At 47.2% G+C, this 15,930-nt stretch overlaps 1 protein-coding gene across 5 annotated transcripts in view; it reads right to left on the bottom strand.

Annotated features, from left to right (window-relative positions):
* The window catches only part of atrn (attractin), a 418,894-nt gene that overhangs the window by 287,181 nt on the left and 115,783 nt on the right, over positions 1–15,930 (bottom strand). For all 5 annotated transcript variants that reach the window (XM_070866810.1, XM_070866809.1, XM_070866811.1 and 2 more), the window contains exon 9: positions 9,583–9,766. In XM_070866810.1, the coding sequence (XP_070722911.1) occupies positions 9,583–9,766 (184 nt within the window). The remainder of the gene's footprint in view (positions 1–9,582; positions 9,767–15,930) is intronic.

The following is a 15,930-nucleotide window of genomic DNA, read 5'->3' as shown; positions in this document are numbered from 1 at the left end:
CAGGAGCGCGGGTCGAGTCAGGGAGGCGGGGAGCGGGAACAGGGTCGGGTCGGGTCCAGGCGGGGAGCGGGAACAGGAGCTCGGGTCGGGTCAGGGAGGCGGGGAGTGGGAACAGGGTTGGGTCGGGTCCAGGCGGGGAGCAGGAACAGGAGCGCGGGTCGGGTCAGGTCCAGTCGGGGGGCGGGGAGCGGGAACAGGAGCGCGGGTCGGGTCAGTCGGGGGGGGGGGGGGGGGGGGCGCGGGTGTCGGGTCTGGTCCGGAGGCAAGGGGGGGGCGGGGTGCGAGTGTCGGGTCTGGTCCAGAGGCGGGGGGAGGTGGAGAGCGGGTGTCTGGTCTGGTCCGGAGGCAGGGGGGAGGTGGAGAGCGGGTGTCGGGTCTGGTCCGGAGGCGGGGGGGGGCCGGGGAGCGGGTGTCGGGTCTGGTCCGGAGGCAGGGGAGGGGGCGGGGTGTCTGGTCTGGTCCGGAGGCAGGGGGGAGGTGGAGAGTGGGTGTCGGGTCTGGTCCGGAGGCAGGGGAGGGGGCGGGGGTGTCTGGTCTGGTCCGGAGGCAGGGGGGAGGTGGAGAGTGGGTGTCGGGTCTGGTCCGGAGGCGGGGGGGGGGGGGGGGGGGTGTCGGGTCTGGTCCGGAGGCGGGGGGGGGGGGGGGGGGGGGTGTCGGGTCTGGTCCGGAGGCAGGGGGGGGGGGGGGGGCGCGAGTGTCGGGTCTGGTCCGGAGGCAGGGGGGGGGGGGGGGGGGGGCGCGAGTGTCGGGTCTGGTCGGGGGGGGGGGGGGGGGGGGCAGGAGCTGGCCGTGGGAGGAGCAGGAGCTGGCCGTGGGAGGAGCCTTATTCACGCAGCCCCAGTGAGGACATTCAGCCAGGGCTAGGGCTGCGTGCTTCGGGCCCCTCCCACACAGTTCGGCGCCTGGAGCTACTGCACTTGCGTGCCGACTGTAGCGCGCATGTGCAGAGGTCCCGGCACTGTTTTCAGCGCAGGGACCTGGCTCCGCCCCCCCACAGATCGTGCTGGCTGCGCCGAGGGCCCGAGGACCTGCAGGTAGGTGGAGAATACCGAGGATTTTTTTAGGCGCACTTTGTGGCGCGAAAAACGGGCGTCCAGGTCGGGACTGCGCCGTTCTAGGCGCGTGTGGAAATTTGGGCCCTATGATTCTATGAATCAGTGTGGTGAACCTTCGTTGCACTCCCTCTACGCTAAGTATATCCTTCTTCAGGTAAGGAGACCAAAACTGTACAGAATGCTCCAGGTGCGGTCTCACCAGGGCCCTATATAATTGCAGTACGATGTTTTTACTCTTCTACTCAAATCCTATGTAATAAAGGCCAACATAGCATTTTCTCTCTTAATTGCTTACTGTACCTGCATGTTAGTGATTCGTCAGTGATTTCTGGACCAGGACATCCAGGTCCTTCTGAACACCAACATTTCTAAATCTCTCACCATTTAAAAAAAATACTCTACTTTTCTATTTTTCCAACCAAAGTGGATATCTTCACATTTCTCCACATTATATTCCATTTGCCACATTCTTGCCCACTCACTTAGCATGTCTACATCTCCCCGAAGCCTCTCTGCATCTTCCTCTCAGCCGACATTCCAACTAGCTTTCTATTCCTCGTTTCTTTCACAAATCAGCACCGTTTTGAACCAGTGGTTTTCAAACTATTGCCTGTGAGGGGCGAGGTTCCTCTGCAATAGCAACACAGTTCTGGATAACAATGCAAACAGCGACATTTCTAGGAGCCCACTCCTCCCATAAATTATGTCTACACTTCCAAAAAACTCCTGTAATCATTGGCACACGCTCCGGAACTCCCGGCCGATACTGCTATACCTCCAGTCAGCCTGCAAATATCACCACACTACAGGAGACCATCCCACAAAAAGAGCCACACACACACACACACACACAGGGAACCCCTGCACTGATTTTAGAAAAGACAGCGTCAACTACACAAATGAAAACACGATTAGTGCCAAAATATTTTATTAGTTTATAGAAACATAAACAATGCGCCAGTAAATCAAAGTCAGAAAACTGCAGAATACACAGCTCGAAATGTTGTGCTCACTGTGGGCTCAATTTTCCCCAATGCTGTTTTTGGCGTATTTCAAGAGTTGCGGCTGTTTTTTTTGGCCCCGACTACTCCAAACACATAACATGAAAATTTCCCCGCTCTAACTTTTCAAATTGACGCTGCGCAGCCTGTTCTTTAGCTTTGTTGGGGTGCGGGGGGGGGGGGGAGCGAAGCCTACTGTCTGTGCTGAAAAAAGAATGCCCCCTTCTGCGCATGCGCAGGAAAAAGAATTGATGTTTTTGACGTGACTGCTATGGGCGCGCATGCACCTCCCGGTCTGCATTCGGCCAGTTTTAAAGAGCCAGTTGCATGTGAGAACTGAGAGAGAACTTTAATGCTCAGTGGAAAAATCGGAGCTGCAATATGCAACGCGGCTCAAGGACCAAGAATTTCTCACAAGAGGAAGTGGAGGCACTCGTTACTGTAATTGAGGCCAGATGGCATGAGTGGACACCAGCAGAAGTCACATAAAAGTTTCACCAAAAACAAAGAAGAAATATTGGAACCAACTTGCAGAAGATTACTGTGCACCACCCCGAGGTCTGGAGGCCAGTGCAAAAAGCGGCAGGACCTTGGTCAAGTAGTTAGTGTAAGTAATATTTTCATTTATTCACTGGAATTGCAATTGTAAATGTGACCATCTGTGCGTCCCACCCAGCAGAAAGGCACCCTATTTTTCACCTTTGCAGAGGAAGGTGGCACACAACAAAAGAGAGAGAAATCGAACAAGAGGAGGCCTGGCAAATCTGCACCCACTAACACCCGTGGAAGAGAGGGTCGCTGCTTTGATGGGTCCTGCCTGGAGAAAAGCAACACCACTGCACAAGCTGGGCCCATACTCGAGGATAGGTCCTGCAAATTACACATTCTGGCTTTGCTAAAAGTTAAGTACTGCGCGGGCAAGACATGCTTTGGTTCTTGGGAATCTCTCCGTCAGCTACGCTTCGATTGATGCAATGTGTTATCATTTATCATGGTCCTTCAAATCAGCCTGCTGCCTGCACTATGAGCAATTCCAGTGAATAAATGAAAATATTACTTACACTAACTACTTGACCAAGGTCCTGCTGCTTTTTGCACTGGCCTCCAGACCTCGGGGTGGTGCACTGTACTCATGCCACCCTGCCCCCTCCTCTGTTGCTAACCATTTGTGTGTTCAGTTATATTTTGCAGGACTTGAGGCCAACCCTGACGAGGCTAAAGCCGATGGAGATGATTCAGACGCAGACAAGCCTGAAGAGAACATCTTCCAATCCCACCTTCCTGACCAAGAGCATGGGGGCGAGGGGGAGAGGGAGGGGCAGGATGAAGCCTCCACTGTTGTACTCACTCTGGAGGAGGTGCTGGTGTTGCCCATTGAGATGCCAGCCGTTTTCCTGAGTGGTGCGGGTATTGGGACATTCCATGGTTTTGCACAATCCAAGGCTGCGGGTCCCAGTGGGATGCAGCGAGCCACACCCAGGGTGAGGAGGGGAAGGAGAGTTCGAGTTCGAGTTCGACAGTTAGATCCTGAGGTGCGAGATCTAACAGATGCGATTCAGATGATGGCAATGAGTGGGGAGAGCACTGACCTTACGCAATCACGCCTGGACACCATCGGTGGGGTGGGTGATGAGATATCGGGACTGTTGTGAGAAGTAACAACACTCACGAGAAATGGGAACACCGTCTGTGCACATGAGGGAGGAAACGTTATAGGTAGTTGATACAAGGTCGGTGCAAATGAGGGAGGGAATGCTCCAGGTAGTTGAGACACTGTCACGGCACATGAGGGAGGGAATGTCGGAGTTTGCTGCTGTAATAAGGGAACATGCCCAGACTCTGCGCCCATTGACGGATCCCCAGACCAACCTCTGAAGAGGTCCAAGATGGGCCTTCCACATTACCGCCTGCCCCACGTCCCCCATCAAGTGGTGCACATTACCTGAGATGTTAGAAAGAATAAGCTTGGTACCAATCAGAGAAAAATGGGTGCAGCCTTTCTTTGCTGCTGTTATTATTATTGTTGTTACTGTTGTAACTGTTCTCAAACAAAGTTTTTTGTAAGTGATGTAAATTTACAAGTTTAAAAGTTTGTAAGTGATCTTAACGGAAAACTTTAATAAAAATATTCCTGTATCAAACACTTTAAAGTTAAGTACAAACAAGTGTTGAATAAAATATATTTTAAATTATAACTGAATCATTTCCATTATTAATACAACTTTTTGAACTGAAGAAGAATCATTTCCATTATTTGTTCCATTAACACAACATTACGGAACAGGTCCAAACAGTAAATATGGTCCATTTGGAATAGTTGCCGCTGAGCCTTCAAGCAGCAAAGCGTTCACGGATGAGCTGCTGGAGCAAGGCTCGAGCAATTGTTAAAAGGGGCACGACGGTCCGCCCTCCTCAGCCGATGTGCTCAGAGTTCAGGCAGTTGCATGGCTTCCTCGTCCTCCTCCTCCGCCTCGTCATCTGCAACTTCCTCATCATCGGCCACTCTGACCTCAGGTGAGTCTTCTACTACCAGTTGCTGCTGCGTCATGATGGCTAAGTTGTGCAGCATGCAGCACACAATTGTGAACTAACCGACTCAGGGGAGTATTGCAAGTAGCCTCCGGAATGGTCCAGGCATCGGAAAAGCTGCTTCAAGATGCCAATGGTCCCCTCTCTGATGTTGCGCGTCGCAATGTGCGACATGTTGTATTCCCGGTCAGCTTCTGTCTGGGTCCATTGTAGGGGCGTCATGAACCAGATGACGAGGCCGTACCCTTTGTCCCCCACTAGCCAGCTCTGTCCTTCTGGCTGCTGCTGAAATATGGCAGATATAGCACTCTCGTGTTGGATGAACGCATCGTGGGTGCTCCCAGGGTATTTCGCATCAACTGCCATAATACAATGCGTGTCATCACATAGGAGCTGCACATTCAGAGTGGAAGCCTTTTCTGTTCCGGTACATCTCGGAATCCTCCAAAGGTGGTCTCAAGGCGATGTGGGTACAATCAATGCAGCCCTGTACCTTTAGGAAGCCCACAGCCCTGTCACGCGTTGCCTGGGCGGTTGTGGGGAATTTTATGTCGTCACTCCTCCAGACATATAGTGCAGCAGTCACCTGCCGAATGCAGATATGTGTTGCATGTTGAGAAATGGCACGCACATCCCCAGTTGTGGCCTGGAATGATCCAGATGCATAACGTGAAAGTGCAGCTGTAACCTTTACTGCAACTGACAAAGCAGTCCTCCTGATGCTTCCAGGGTGCATGTCTGCTTTTATTAACTGACAGATCTCAGTTACAACTTCTTTACAGAAAATCAGCCTTCTTCTACAGTCTGCATCACTCAGGTGCAAGTATGAACGCCTGTCTTGATATACCTGATGTGGGTAAGGCCTCCTGCTCATCATCCTACGTGGTCTGTGGTTCCTCAGACGATGATGTCAAATCAATCTTCTCCTCCGCAGCACCATCATGCAGAAGCCTTGCACGAGGTATGGCATTGTCAATATTGCCCCCATAATCGAATTGTAGCTTTGCAAGCTCAAAACAGGAGGGAAAAAAAAGCACTCACACCTTCTTTCCCCTCTCTCTTCCCAAGGTCGACGACCTAGTATGGACCATACCCAGGTCTGCGCATGTGCAATAGGCTTGCTTAGAACGGGAAGCTAGGCATTCAATAAAGAAACGAAGTATAATGCAATTCTTTGATTTTTTTCAAAGTACTAGCCCTACTTCGCCTAAAAACAATGGCGTCTTTCTGCGCTGATTTTTTTGATGTGCACTGGTTTTTCTTAAGTGCCCAGAAGGTTTTTTGGGAGTTGTCATGTACACCGTCCGAAGAAAAATGTAAGTTGGCCAAACATACTTAAATATGAAAAACTGGTGCAGACATCAGGTTAAGCCCGCTATGACGCAAAAAAAACTAACCTAAAAAAATAGCAACTAACTGAGTTACGCTGGCGCAAAAACTTTGGGGTAACTTGGATATTTTAATTTACGCCAAAAATAGTGGCGCACACCAAAAAAACAGTGCAGATAACTGGGGAAAATTGAGCCCTGTATATGGTACTCCGGCCAGCAAATGGATAAGAAGCCCTAAACAAGCTCTCAGACTCTTAAGGTCCACAAGCCCGTGCTTTAAATCAACGGTGCAAACTCTATTTGTCCAATAATCTCACGGTGAAAGTAGATAAATAGCGCTGTCAAAAATGCCAAATCTTAGGTCAGTTTCGAACATCCAGTGAGCTGCTGTTACTGCAGTAGAAATTGTTTTGTTATTGAAGCGTTCTGATGCAAGGCCTTCATTATAATTGTAGAATTTGAAAGTGTATTGCCTACCGATTTCACAGCTTTTCCACCGCACGGTCATCAGCTGTGGAATGGCTTTGGAGAGATTTCACAGCGTGTGCCTGTGACCCAGAACAATGAAAGCTGTAATTCGCCCCGAACACCACAGATTTCTTGGTGATGTATTACACAGAATCATAGAAACGTACAACTCAGAAAGAGGCCATTTGGCCCGCTGTGCATGTGCTGGCTCTTAGAAAGAAGAGTTGCACTTGGTCCCCGCATCCACGTCTTTTGTCCGTAACCTTGTAAGTTCCTCATTCTCTAGTACCTGTACAACTCCCTTTTACAATTATTTACGGAATCAGCTTCCACCACTTTTCAAGTAGTGTTCCAGATACCAACTCAGTGAAAAAAAATTCTCCTCATCTCCCCTCTAGATCTTTTTCCAATGATTTTAAATCTATGATCTCTTGATCCACTCGCTGAGGGAATAGTTTTTCTTGATCTACTCTATCAAAACCTCTGAGGTCACTTCTTAACCTTCTCTGTTCCAAGGAGTGTATAGTCCTAACTTTTCCAACCAAAGTCCTTCATCCCTGGTAACATCCTTGTAAACCTCCTCTGTACCCTTTCTATTGACTGTACATCTTTCCTCAAGTGTGGTGCCCAGAATTGTCCACAATACTCCAGCTGAGGCACAGTCAGTGGGCTATAAAGTTCTAGCACAATCTCTTTGCTTTTATAGTTTATTCCTCTATTTCTAAACCCAAGTAACCCATATGCTTTTTTAACCAACTTATTAACTTGCCCTGCCACCTTTTAGGGTGGGTGCACTCATCTACACTTTACAAAATTGTTCACCAATTTATTTTAAGGCTACATCAAATCACATTACTGAACATAGAATAGATCTTCTCTGAATGAAATTAGTGTTGATTTTGAGATTCACAATGCCTTACTTGGAGAGAGGAAGAGGGGTGCCAGGCAGTGACTGTTTTCCAAAGGGAAAAGCTAAACCACCTCCCCTTGAACTTCAATGACACCATCGTTGCCAAGTTCCCCCATTGTCAATTGCGTTGGAGAGAGACCACTGACCACAAGGTTAACTGGACCAGCCATGTCAACATCATGGCCATGAACAGTGCAGAAGTTGGGTATTCTGAAGATGGCTCACCTCCTGATACCTCAAAGCCTCACTCCCATCGGTGTTTCTCATCAGCCATATGTTGAAATGCACACCTGGATGGGAGCAGTGAAAATAATGAAGCAGTTTGACACCAACCAGGTGCATCCGCTGGATCAACACCCATCACCGGACTCAATATCTGCACTCTGCCATGACAGTATATACTATCCACAGGAAGCACTGCAGCAATGTGCCAGGCTTAGCTCAACACCCCATAATATGTAACACTCAGAAGGACAAGTCATGGAAGACAACCACTCCAATCCTGACTTGGACATGCGTCGCCATTCCATTCCTTCCAGGTAAAAATCCTAGGATTCCTCAATGTGGACTCCATTACCAGTGACTGCAGCAGTTCAAGAATACAACCCACCATCTTCACTGAACTAGGGAGAAGGACTAAATGTGGCCTTGCCAGTCATCAAATCCCACAAATAAATAAAATTGCCAATTCAAAGCATCGACTCACTTCTACTCTCTGCTTTCTGTCCCCTGATCATAGGCAGCGACTTAATTTTTTCAATACGTCTATGTGGCACCTCATCAATCACCTTCTGAAATACATTTATACATCATCTACTACATTCTCTTCATCTGTACACACTGCGATCTTCTCCACAACATTCAACTGCACAGCAGTCAAGTACCAGACCCTTTATAAGTCAATTCTGATTGCTTGTGATTGGACTACACCTTTCCAAATTGCCTGTGATTTGATCATGACTTCCTAACTCTTCACCAATCTCATCTGACCATAAAGCTCACTCAGATAATGATTTATCTTTGCGATCTCCTCCCGTGAAAAAGGGTGAGAAAAATTTAATCATGCCACATAAAAGTTTACTGCACAAGATAAAAGTTCACAGGATTGGGGGTAATATATTAGCATGGATAGAGGATTGGCTAACCCACAGAGAACAGAGAGTCAGGATAAATGGCTCATTCTCGGGTTGGCCATCAGTAACTAGTGGGGTGCCACAGGGATCAGTGCTGGGACCCCAACTATTTATAATCTATATTAACGACTTGGAAGAAGGGACTGAGTGTAACGTAGCCAAGTTTGCTGATGATACAAAGATGGGAGGAAAAGCAATGTGTGAGGAGGACACAAAAAATCTGCAAAAGGACAGAGACAGGCTAAGTGAGTGGGCAAAAATTTGGCAGATGGAGTATAATGTTGGAAAGTGTGAGGTCGTGCACTTTGATTTTTTTCTGCCAAAGAGCAGGTTATTATTTAAATGGAGAGATTGCAAAGTGCTGCAGTACAGCGGGACCTGGGGGTACTTGTGCAAGAAACACAAAAGGTTCATATGCAGGTACAGCAAGTGATCAGGAAGGCCAATGGAATCTTGACCTTTATCACAAAGGGGATGGAGTATAAAAGCAAGGCAATCTTGCTACAGTTGTACAGGATATTGGTGAGGTCACACCTAGAATACCGTGTGCAGTTTTGGTTTCCATATTTATGAAAGGATATACTTTCTTTGGAGGCAGTTCAGAGAAGGTTCACAAATTGATTCCGGAGATGAGGAGGGTTGACTTATAAGGAAAGGTTGAGCCTCTACTCATTGGAATTCAGAAAAATGAGAGATGATCTTATTGAAACGTATAAGATTATGAGGGGGCTTGACAAGATGGATGCAGAGAGGATGTTTCCACTGATAGTGAAGACTAGAACTAGAGGGCATGATCTTAGAATAAGGGGCCGCCCATTTAAAACTGAGATGAGGAGAAACTTCTCAGAGGGTTGTGGATCTGTGGAACTCACTGCCTCAGAGAGCTGTGGAAGCTGGGACATTGAATAAATTTAAGACAGAAAGAGAGAGTTTCCTAAACAATAAGGGAAGAAGGGGTTATGGGGAATGGGCAAGGAGGTGGAGCCGAGTCCATAATCAGATCAGCCATGATCATATTGAATGGCGGAGCAGGCTCAAGGAGCCGTATGGCCTACTCCTATTTATGATCTTGTGTAAATGATGCTTCAGGCAAAACCAATGGCAAAAACACCAACCACTTGTATGCAACATAGCAAGTTACTGGAAAACACTCACCATGTACCGGAATCCACCTCATACTTGTACAGGTCGTCGGTGAGGCCATACTTATTAGCGCTGACAGCTTTGTATCCACCATGTATGTAAATGGCCCTCGTCTTGGGGTCATAAACGCTGCTGTGGCCGTATCCTCCTTGAACCAAGGCCCCATTTGTTTGCAGTATATGCCACGTATTTTTACCTGTTCAGACAAAAAATGGCTGCATATTACCTCTAACTAGTACCCTCAAACACAATCAACATTCATGTTGAGTCTCAAAAGTAGGCCATTTGGTTCATTTGCATCTGCGGAGCTACATTCTTGGTCCCTTTCCCCTGGCTTCACCCCATACCCTTCGTAACCTTTGTTTGAAAGCGGAATGAACTCAACAGTCTTCAAAAATGAAAAATACGCATTAAATCACACTCGCAGACCAGCTCGGTAGAACACTGTTGGATCTTCATTTTGTCAGTGAACAGTTAAGTATTAACAGCAAATAGAAACAAACGACAAGGTGCCCTCATTAGCTCGTTTGCTATGTGCACAACCAGCCCAGCACACCCGCCAACACCTGTTTGGCTCAGAGCTCTTGAGGCTGTTGGGGTTAAAAGACTTCTCTTCCTCAAGGTGGACTCACTGATATAAGGGATCGACACCTGCCCGTATTGTATAGCGACCACAGAATCACTCAGATAAAACCTCCGGTTTACGTGTCAGATCAATTCACTACCTTCAGTATCTCTATTCTTGACCCTCGGTCTGTCTCCACTCTCGTGACCGTTTTTTATCCCCAAGTCCAACCCCTGCCCTCAGACAATTCACAGAATCAGAGAAGTACAGTGGGCTGGATTTTAGCTAGGAGGTACATTCCATGCAGGGGCTGTTTTGATGTGAGGAAATCGAAAGTATGTGTTTCCCGAACATCCACGTCTTCAAATTATTTTCTGCCGGTTTTCCGTCGACAGGCAGCCTGATTGACAGGCGGGAAAGCCTGCAGCACCAAGGCCGCAGCCAAGCTGGCCTGAGAGCAGGTGATGAGGGGCTGGGAGAGATATCGTTTGTGGGGGTGGGGGGCGAGATGGTGAGATGGTGGTTTACAGAGCAGCTTGATCGGCTTGGAGGAAACACTCCTGCTCCTCCTGGCCCACAAGTAGTGCTGGAAAGGCACTCATGGATTCAGCCCTTGTTTCCGCCTTTCACCTGCCGGGTTTCTCAAGGCCTGGGAAACCCAGCCTCCTGTGGTTTAAATCAATGTTAATGAAGGCACGCAGCCTCAGCAAAATATTTAAATAACCAATTCGTCTCCTTAACTTATCTATTTTAAGTGTCCCCACGATTATGCTAGACTCTGACAGATACCTCAATGAACCAAATAAACCACCTGCCCAGGTCACATCATCATCATAGGCGGTCCCTCGAAACGAGGATGACTTGCTTCCACACCAAAAGAAAGGATGAGTTCACAGGTATTTCGAAAGAAGAACCCGAACTACATCCTCAAGGGTGGAAGATGCCCGTGCGTGGATTTTTTTAAAAAAAACGTGTGGTGGCCATTGCACACCAGTCACCACACGGGCTTGACAGAGCTTGGTCTTGGTCCAGTGGCAAGGATTACCCATGACAACTGGAGACTTGCTGCACACACATCACAATATGGGCTGGCCCGTGCTTCCCCTGGGCCCCTGGCCCAGAACTCACGCCTCCCCTGGGCCCCGAGCACATCCCCCCCACAGTCTCTCACCGCTCCTTCGCCCCGACCTCATCGCTCCCGCTGCACCTGCCCACGCGCCAATCACCGACCTGGACCTTGCTGACGTCACTCTTCGCTGCCATTGCCCTCCTGCACCAGCTCACGTCCCCTGCTAACAAAACCCTGATTCAAACTGAAAATACCCCAAATTAGCCAGTTTTTAATGCTCAGCAACACCAGTGAGGCCATCATTAGATTTCATCTTGCAAAGAGAAGTCTTTCAGGTCTGACCAACGCCACGTAGAATGGTTGTCACTTTTTGTTTAGATTGATTGACTGAAGAGATTATTAAATTGAAGGATTTGCACATTTGGCTATTTTTTTTTAAATTTGAGTGAAATCTTGACGTGCAAAAAATGTCCAAGCAAACTCAATTTCCACTTTTATTGGAATTCAATTATGAAGAGATTACTCATCAGATCTGGAAATCTACTTTATATTGTTTCATCGCTGGTCTGGAACAACACAGTGTGAAAGAGACGCAGTTTTAATCAAATGCTGAGACAGCGTCTTTACACAAAAAGTTTCTTCGATTCCCTGTCAGTCGTACTGATGAAATAGCCCAGGAACAATTTACAGGTCACCTCTCCATAAGAAGCTAATAAGAACATAAGAATTAGGAGCAGGAGTAGGCCATTCAGCCCCTTCAACCTGCTCCGCCACTCAATAAGATCATTGCTGTTGATGATGCTCATCAGCTGTGACTCCGAGTAGAGTGGCTGCATCATCCATGTCTGGACTCCACACATGTTCACCCAGTGCGATTCTCTCTCCAGAAAATTGTAGAAAAAAGGAAACTCTGTTACCCGATTTCCATACAAGTAAAAAGGTCTCCTGAAAGCTACTTAACCCAGCAATTGGGTCCAATGTCTTGTTTTGGAGAAGCAGTGGGTGGGTAAGTGTCTAGCCTCCACCTGACAACTGCCCAGTGGTATGATGGAAAGCACACATTCACTGTGCAGGAAACTAGAGATTCAGACTAACGTTCTAGCACTCGGCCTGCGAGCACCATCGGAGCAGGCCAGGGAGTGGAAGGAGCAGCATGGCGGCATACTACTCCAGGGAACAGCAGCAGGAAAGCAATGGCAGTGAAAAAGGACATCACCAAGGTCCAGGTCCAGGTCGGTGATTGAAGCGTGGGCAGGTACTGCAGGAGCGGCGAGGTCGGGGCGAAGGAATGGCGAGAGATTGTAGAGGGACGTGATCGGGGCCCAGGAGCGGCGCGAGTTCGGGGCCCAGGGACAGCACGGGCCAGTCCACACTATGATACATTTGGAGCTGGTCTCCAGTCATCTTGGTTAATCCTTGCTACTGGACCAAGACCTAGCTCTGTCAAGCCCGTGTGGGTGGCTGGTGTGCAACAGCCACCACATGTTAAAAAAATCCAAGCACAGGCATCTTCCACCCTTCACGATGTCGTTCGGACCTGAAATATTCGGTCCATCATTGAAACACCCGTGAACTTTTTGACGTGGAAGCAAGTTATCCTCGGTTCGAGGGACTGCCTATGATGATGGCCATCACTCTAGTGCAGCTTTACTGAAGATAGTCAGTGAGCAAGATAGCAATGTGACCAAAAGCTGGTATATCTGCCGTAACCACTATTGTACAAGAGTAGAAAATTAAGATAAAGTTTCACTCCTTATTAAGAGGGGGAAAAAAACAGAAGCTCTCTGCACAATAGGCTGCACTTTTGAATTCAGAGAACACAACACATTTTCAGAGAAATCCTTTTTTTTAAATGAAAGTTTTGATGTGAATATTGTTCATAAAGGATAAAAAGACTTCCATTTGTATAGCACCTTTCACGGCCACAGGACATCTCAAAGCGCTTTACTTTCAATGGAGTACTTTTTGGAGTATCGTCACTATTGTAATGTGGGAAACGCGCCAGCAAATTTGTGCACAGCAAGCTCTCACAAGCAGTAATGTGATAATGACCAGATAATCTGTTTTAGTGATGCTGTCTCAGGGGACACTGGAGATAACTGCCCTGCTTTTCTTCGAAATAGTGCCATAGGATCTTTTACGTCCACCTGAGACGGGGCCTCGGTTTAACATCTCATCCGAAAGACAGAACCTCCGACAGTGCAGCACTCCCTCAGTACTGCAGTGGAGTGTCAATCTAACTTTTTGTGCTCAAGTGTCTGCAGTGGGACTTTAACCTACTGACTCAGATGATGGCAAAGGGAAAAGTTTGCATTTGGAGTTAGCATCAAGCGCTCCAAGATCGACTAGAGCATGGTTAGGAGTTCAGTAGAGCTCATTCAACTCTGCCCAAATAATTGTAGCTCAGCCAGAGCCTCAGGAAATTACCTTCCACGTTCAATTTCTGCATCCGGTGACCTTGCTGACTAAGACTGGCAATTGGTGCCAAATTATGAGGTGCTTTGTGCTGCAGGGCCATGTCCATGAGGTACTTATTTTTACACTACCCAAGCTCATAGACAGGATCCTTGGAGCCAGCAGATACAAGAATCTTTCATCAAGCTGTGTTTGATTTGAACCCAGGTTTCAGAGGTGAAAAATCAACACTATATTTCTTCATGTGGACAGCACAGGAGATTTTATTGCCATGATGAAATGAAAACTATTGAGTTACTGAAGAAGGGGCAACAACTTCTTTTGTAAATGAATATGACAGCATCAAGCAGTTTGTAAAGTACAAACATATGATAGTCAATAAGATAGCATTACCATCAACATCCTGAGGGTCACCATTGCCCAGAAACTGAACTGGACCAGCCACATAAATACTGTGGCTACAAGAGCAAGTCAGAGGCTAGGTATTCTGCGGAGTGTCTCACCACCTCGGCACCATCCAGGACAAAGCAGCCCACCTGAAACATTCACTCCCTCCACCACCAGCGCACAGTGGCTGCAGTGGGTCCAATCTACAAGATGCACTGCAGCAACTCAACAAGACTTCTTCAACAGCACTTCCCAAACCCGCAACCTCTACCATCTAGGACAAGGGCAGCAGATGCATTGGAACACCTTCAAGTTCCCTTCAAAGTCACACACCATCCTGACTTGGAAGTATATCACCGTTCCTTCATCGTCGCTGGGTCAAAATCCTGGAGCTCCCTCCCTAACAGAACTGTGGAGGCACCTTCACCACACTGTCTGCAGCGGTTCAAGGTGGCAGTTCACCACCACCTTCTCATGGGGCAATTAGGGATGGGCAACAAATGCCGGCCTTGCCAGCAAAGCCCACATCCCATAAATGATTAAAAATATATTTTACAAATTCCAAACGACTTGAGCATGACATGAAACCTTAAAAAAGGTGTTGAAACTGGCATCTGATAATTTGTTTTTGTGTCTCTGCTGTCACTTTATGCAGGGGAACAAAAACACGGCTGAATTTATTTTAATGCAGGTTCAATCATACGTCTTATAAACAATATACATTTTGTTATGCTATTAATATCTCTGATTGAAACAACTTTCACAGTCGATCAAACTGAATAAGATTCCAAAAACAACAGTAACAAATCCCATGTGGCAATAACACAATTTGCTTGATTCAATCACCAGAAACCAGCGGGACTGACTGTGACAAATAGCCTACTGCAGGGAAAAGTGACTGGTTTTCTGTTTGCCCAGAAAAGTGGACATAATTGTGGAATGCGCTCCCCTGAGCATCAGTCAATATCCCAGAGTGGTGTACAATAAAGGTGCAATTGGATTTCTTTCGTCATTGTAAATCACTGATTGTGTCTACTATATAACAGCCACACTGCAACAGGGACTGGTTATACACAACATTTATTTGACCGAAGGACCGCACATCCTCATGCATTTTCACTCACGTTGCTCGATCAAACACTGCATTTGATGCCAACTTTGAAGACTGGCAAAAGCTGGGCAACAGATTCAACAAAAAAAAACACTGATGCAGGTTCAAAAAACTGCCCTGAATATAGGCCTGTTACACGCGATTACACTGGAAGTGTTGTGATGCAAAGCTTGTCGTCATTTAGACTACATGTATAACCCACATTCTAACACTGATACTGGGGATGACTTTAGCAACAATGGAGGAGATTTTCCCTCATTTCCTGTAGATAAACAGAGGTATATATCGGCACTCTCTGTTGGTAATCCTGATTGGAAAAAATAAATGTGTGATTGCCAGACACACAGAGGCACTCTTCTTCCAATTTACTGAAGAACTCTTTGTCCTCCTCAGCCCATTTCACTCTGGCATTCTTCACACACCCTCCCACAAATGCAGACAAGCAGTTGCTAAACCACAGCGGGTCTGCAAAACCCAGGTACAGTAGTTGGTACTTATGAATCTAATGAGTTCCTCACACCTATTCTACAAATTTTCATTGCCCAACAGACGATTGTGTGCATGCATCACTATATTCATCCAGCAGATGGTGCAATCCACAGTGGAAAGAACCACATTAATAAAACACATTGCACTAAATGACTGACGTTGAAGAATTATTTTTTTTTTTTAAAAAGATGTATGCTGAAGCAAATTGCTGCCTCTTTTTACTTGCTTAAATGGAAATGGAAGCTTAGCTTGCTTGCATTGATGCCAGGTCAATTGTTAATTTTAAATCTGAGATTGATAAGACTTTTGTTAACCAAATTTATT

The sequence above is a fragment of the Pristiophorus japonicus genome, chromosome 2 (genome assembly GCF_044704955.1).
Source record: "Pristiophorus japonicus isolate sPriJap1 chromosome 2, sPriJap1.hap1, whole genome shotgun sequence".
Classification (NCBI taxonomy): Eukaryota; Metazoa; Chordata; class Chondrichthyes; family Pristiophoridae; genus Pristiophorus; species Pristiophorus japonicus.
Note: the sequence above shows the minus strand (reverse complement) of the source record. Positions and strands in the feature narration are given on the sequence as shown.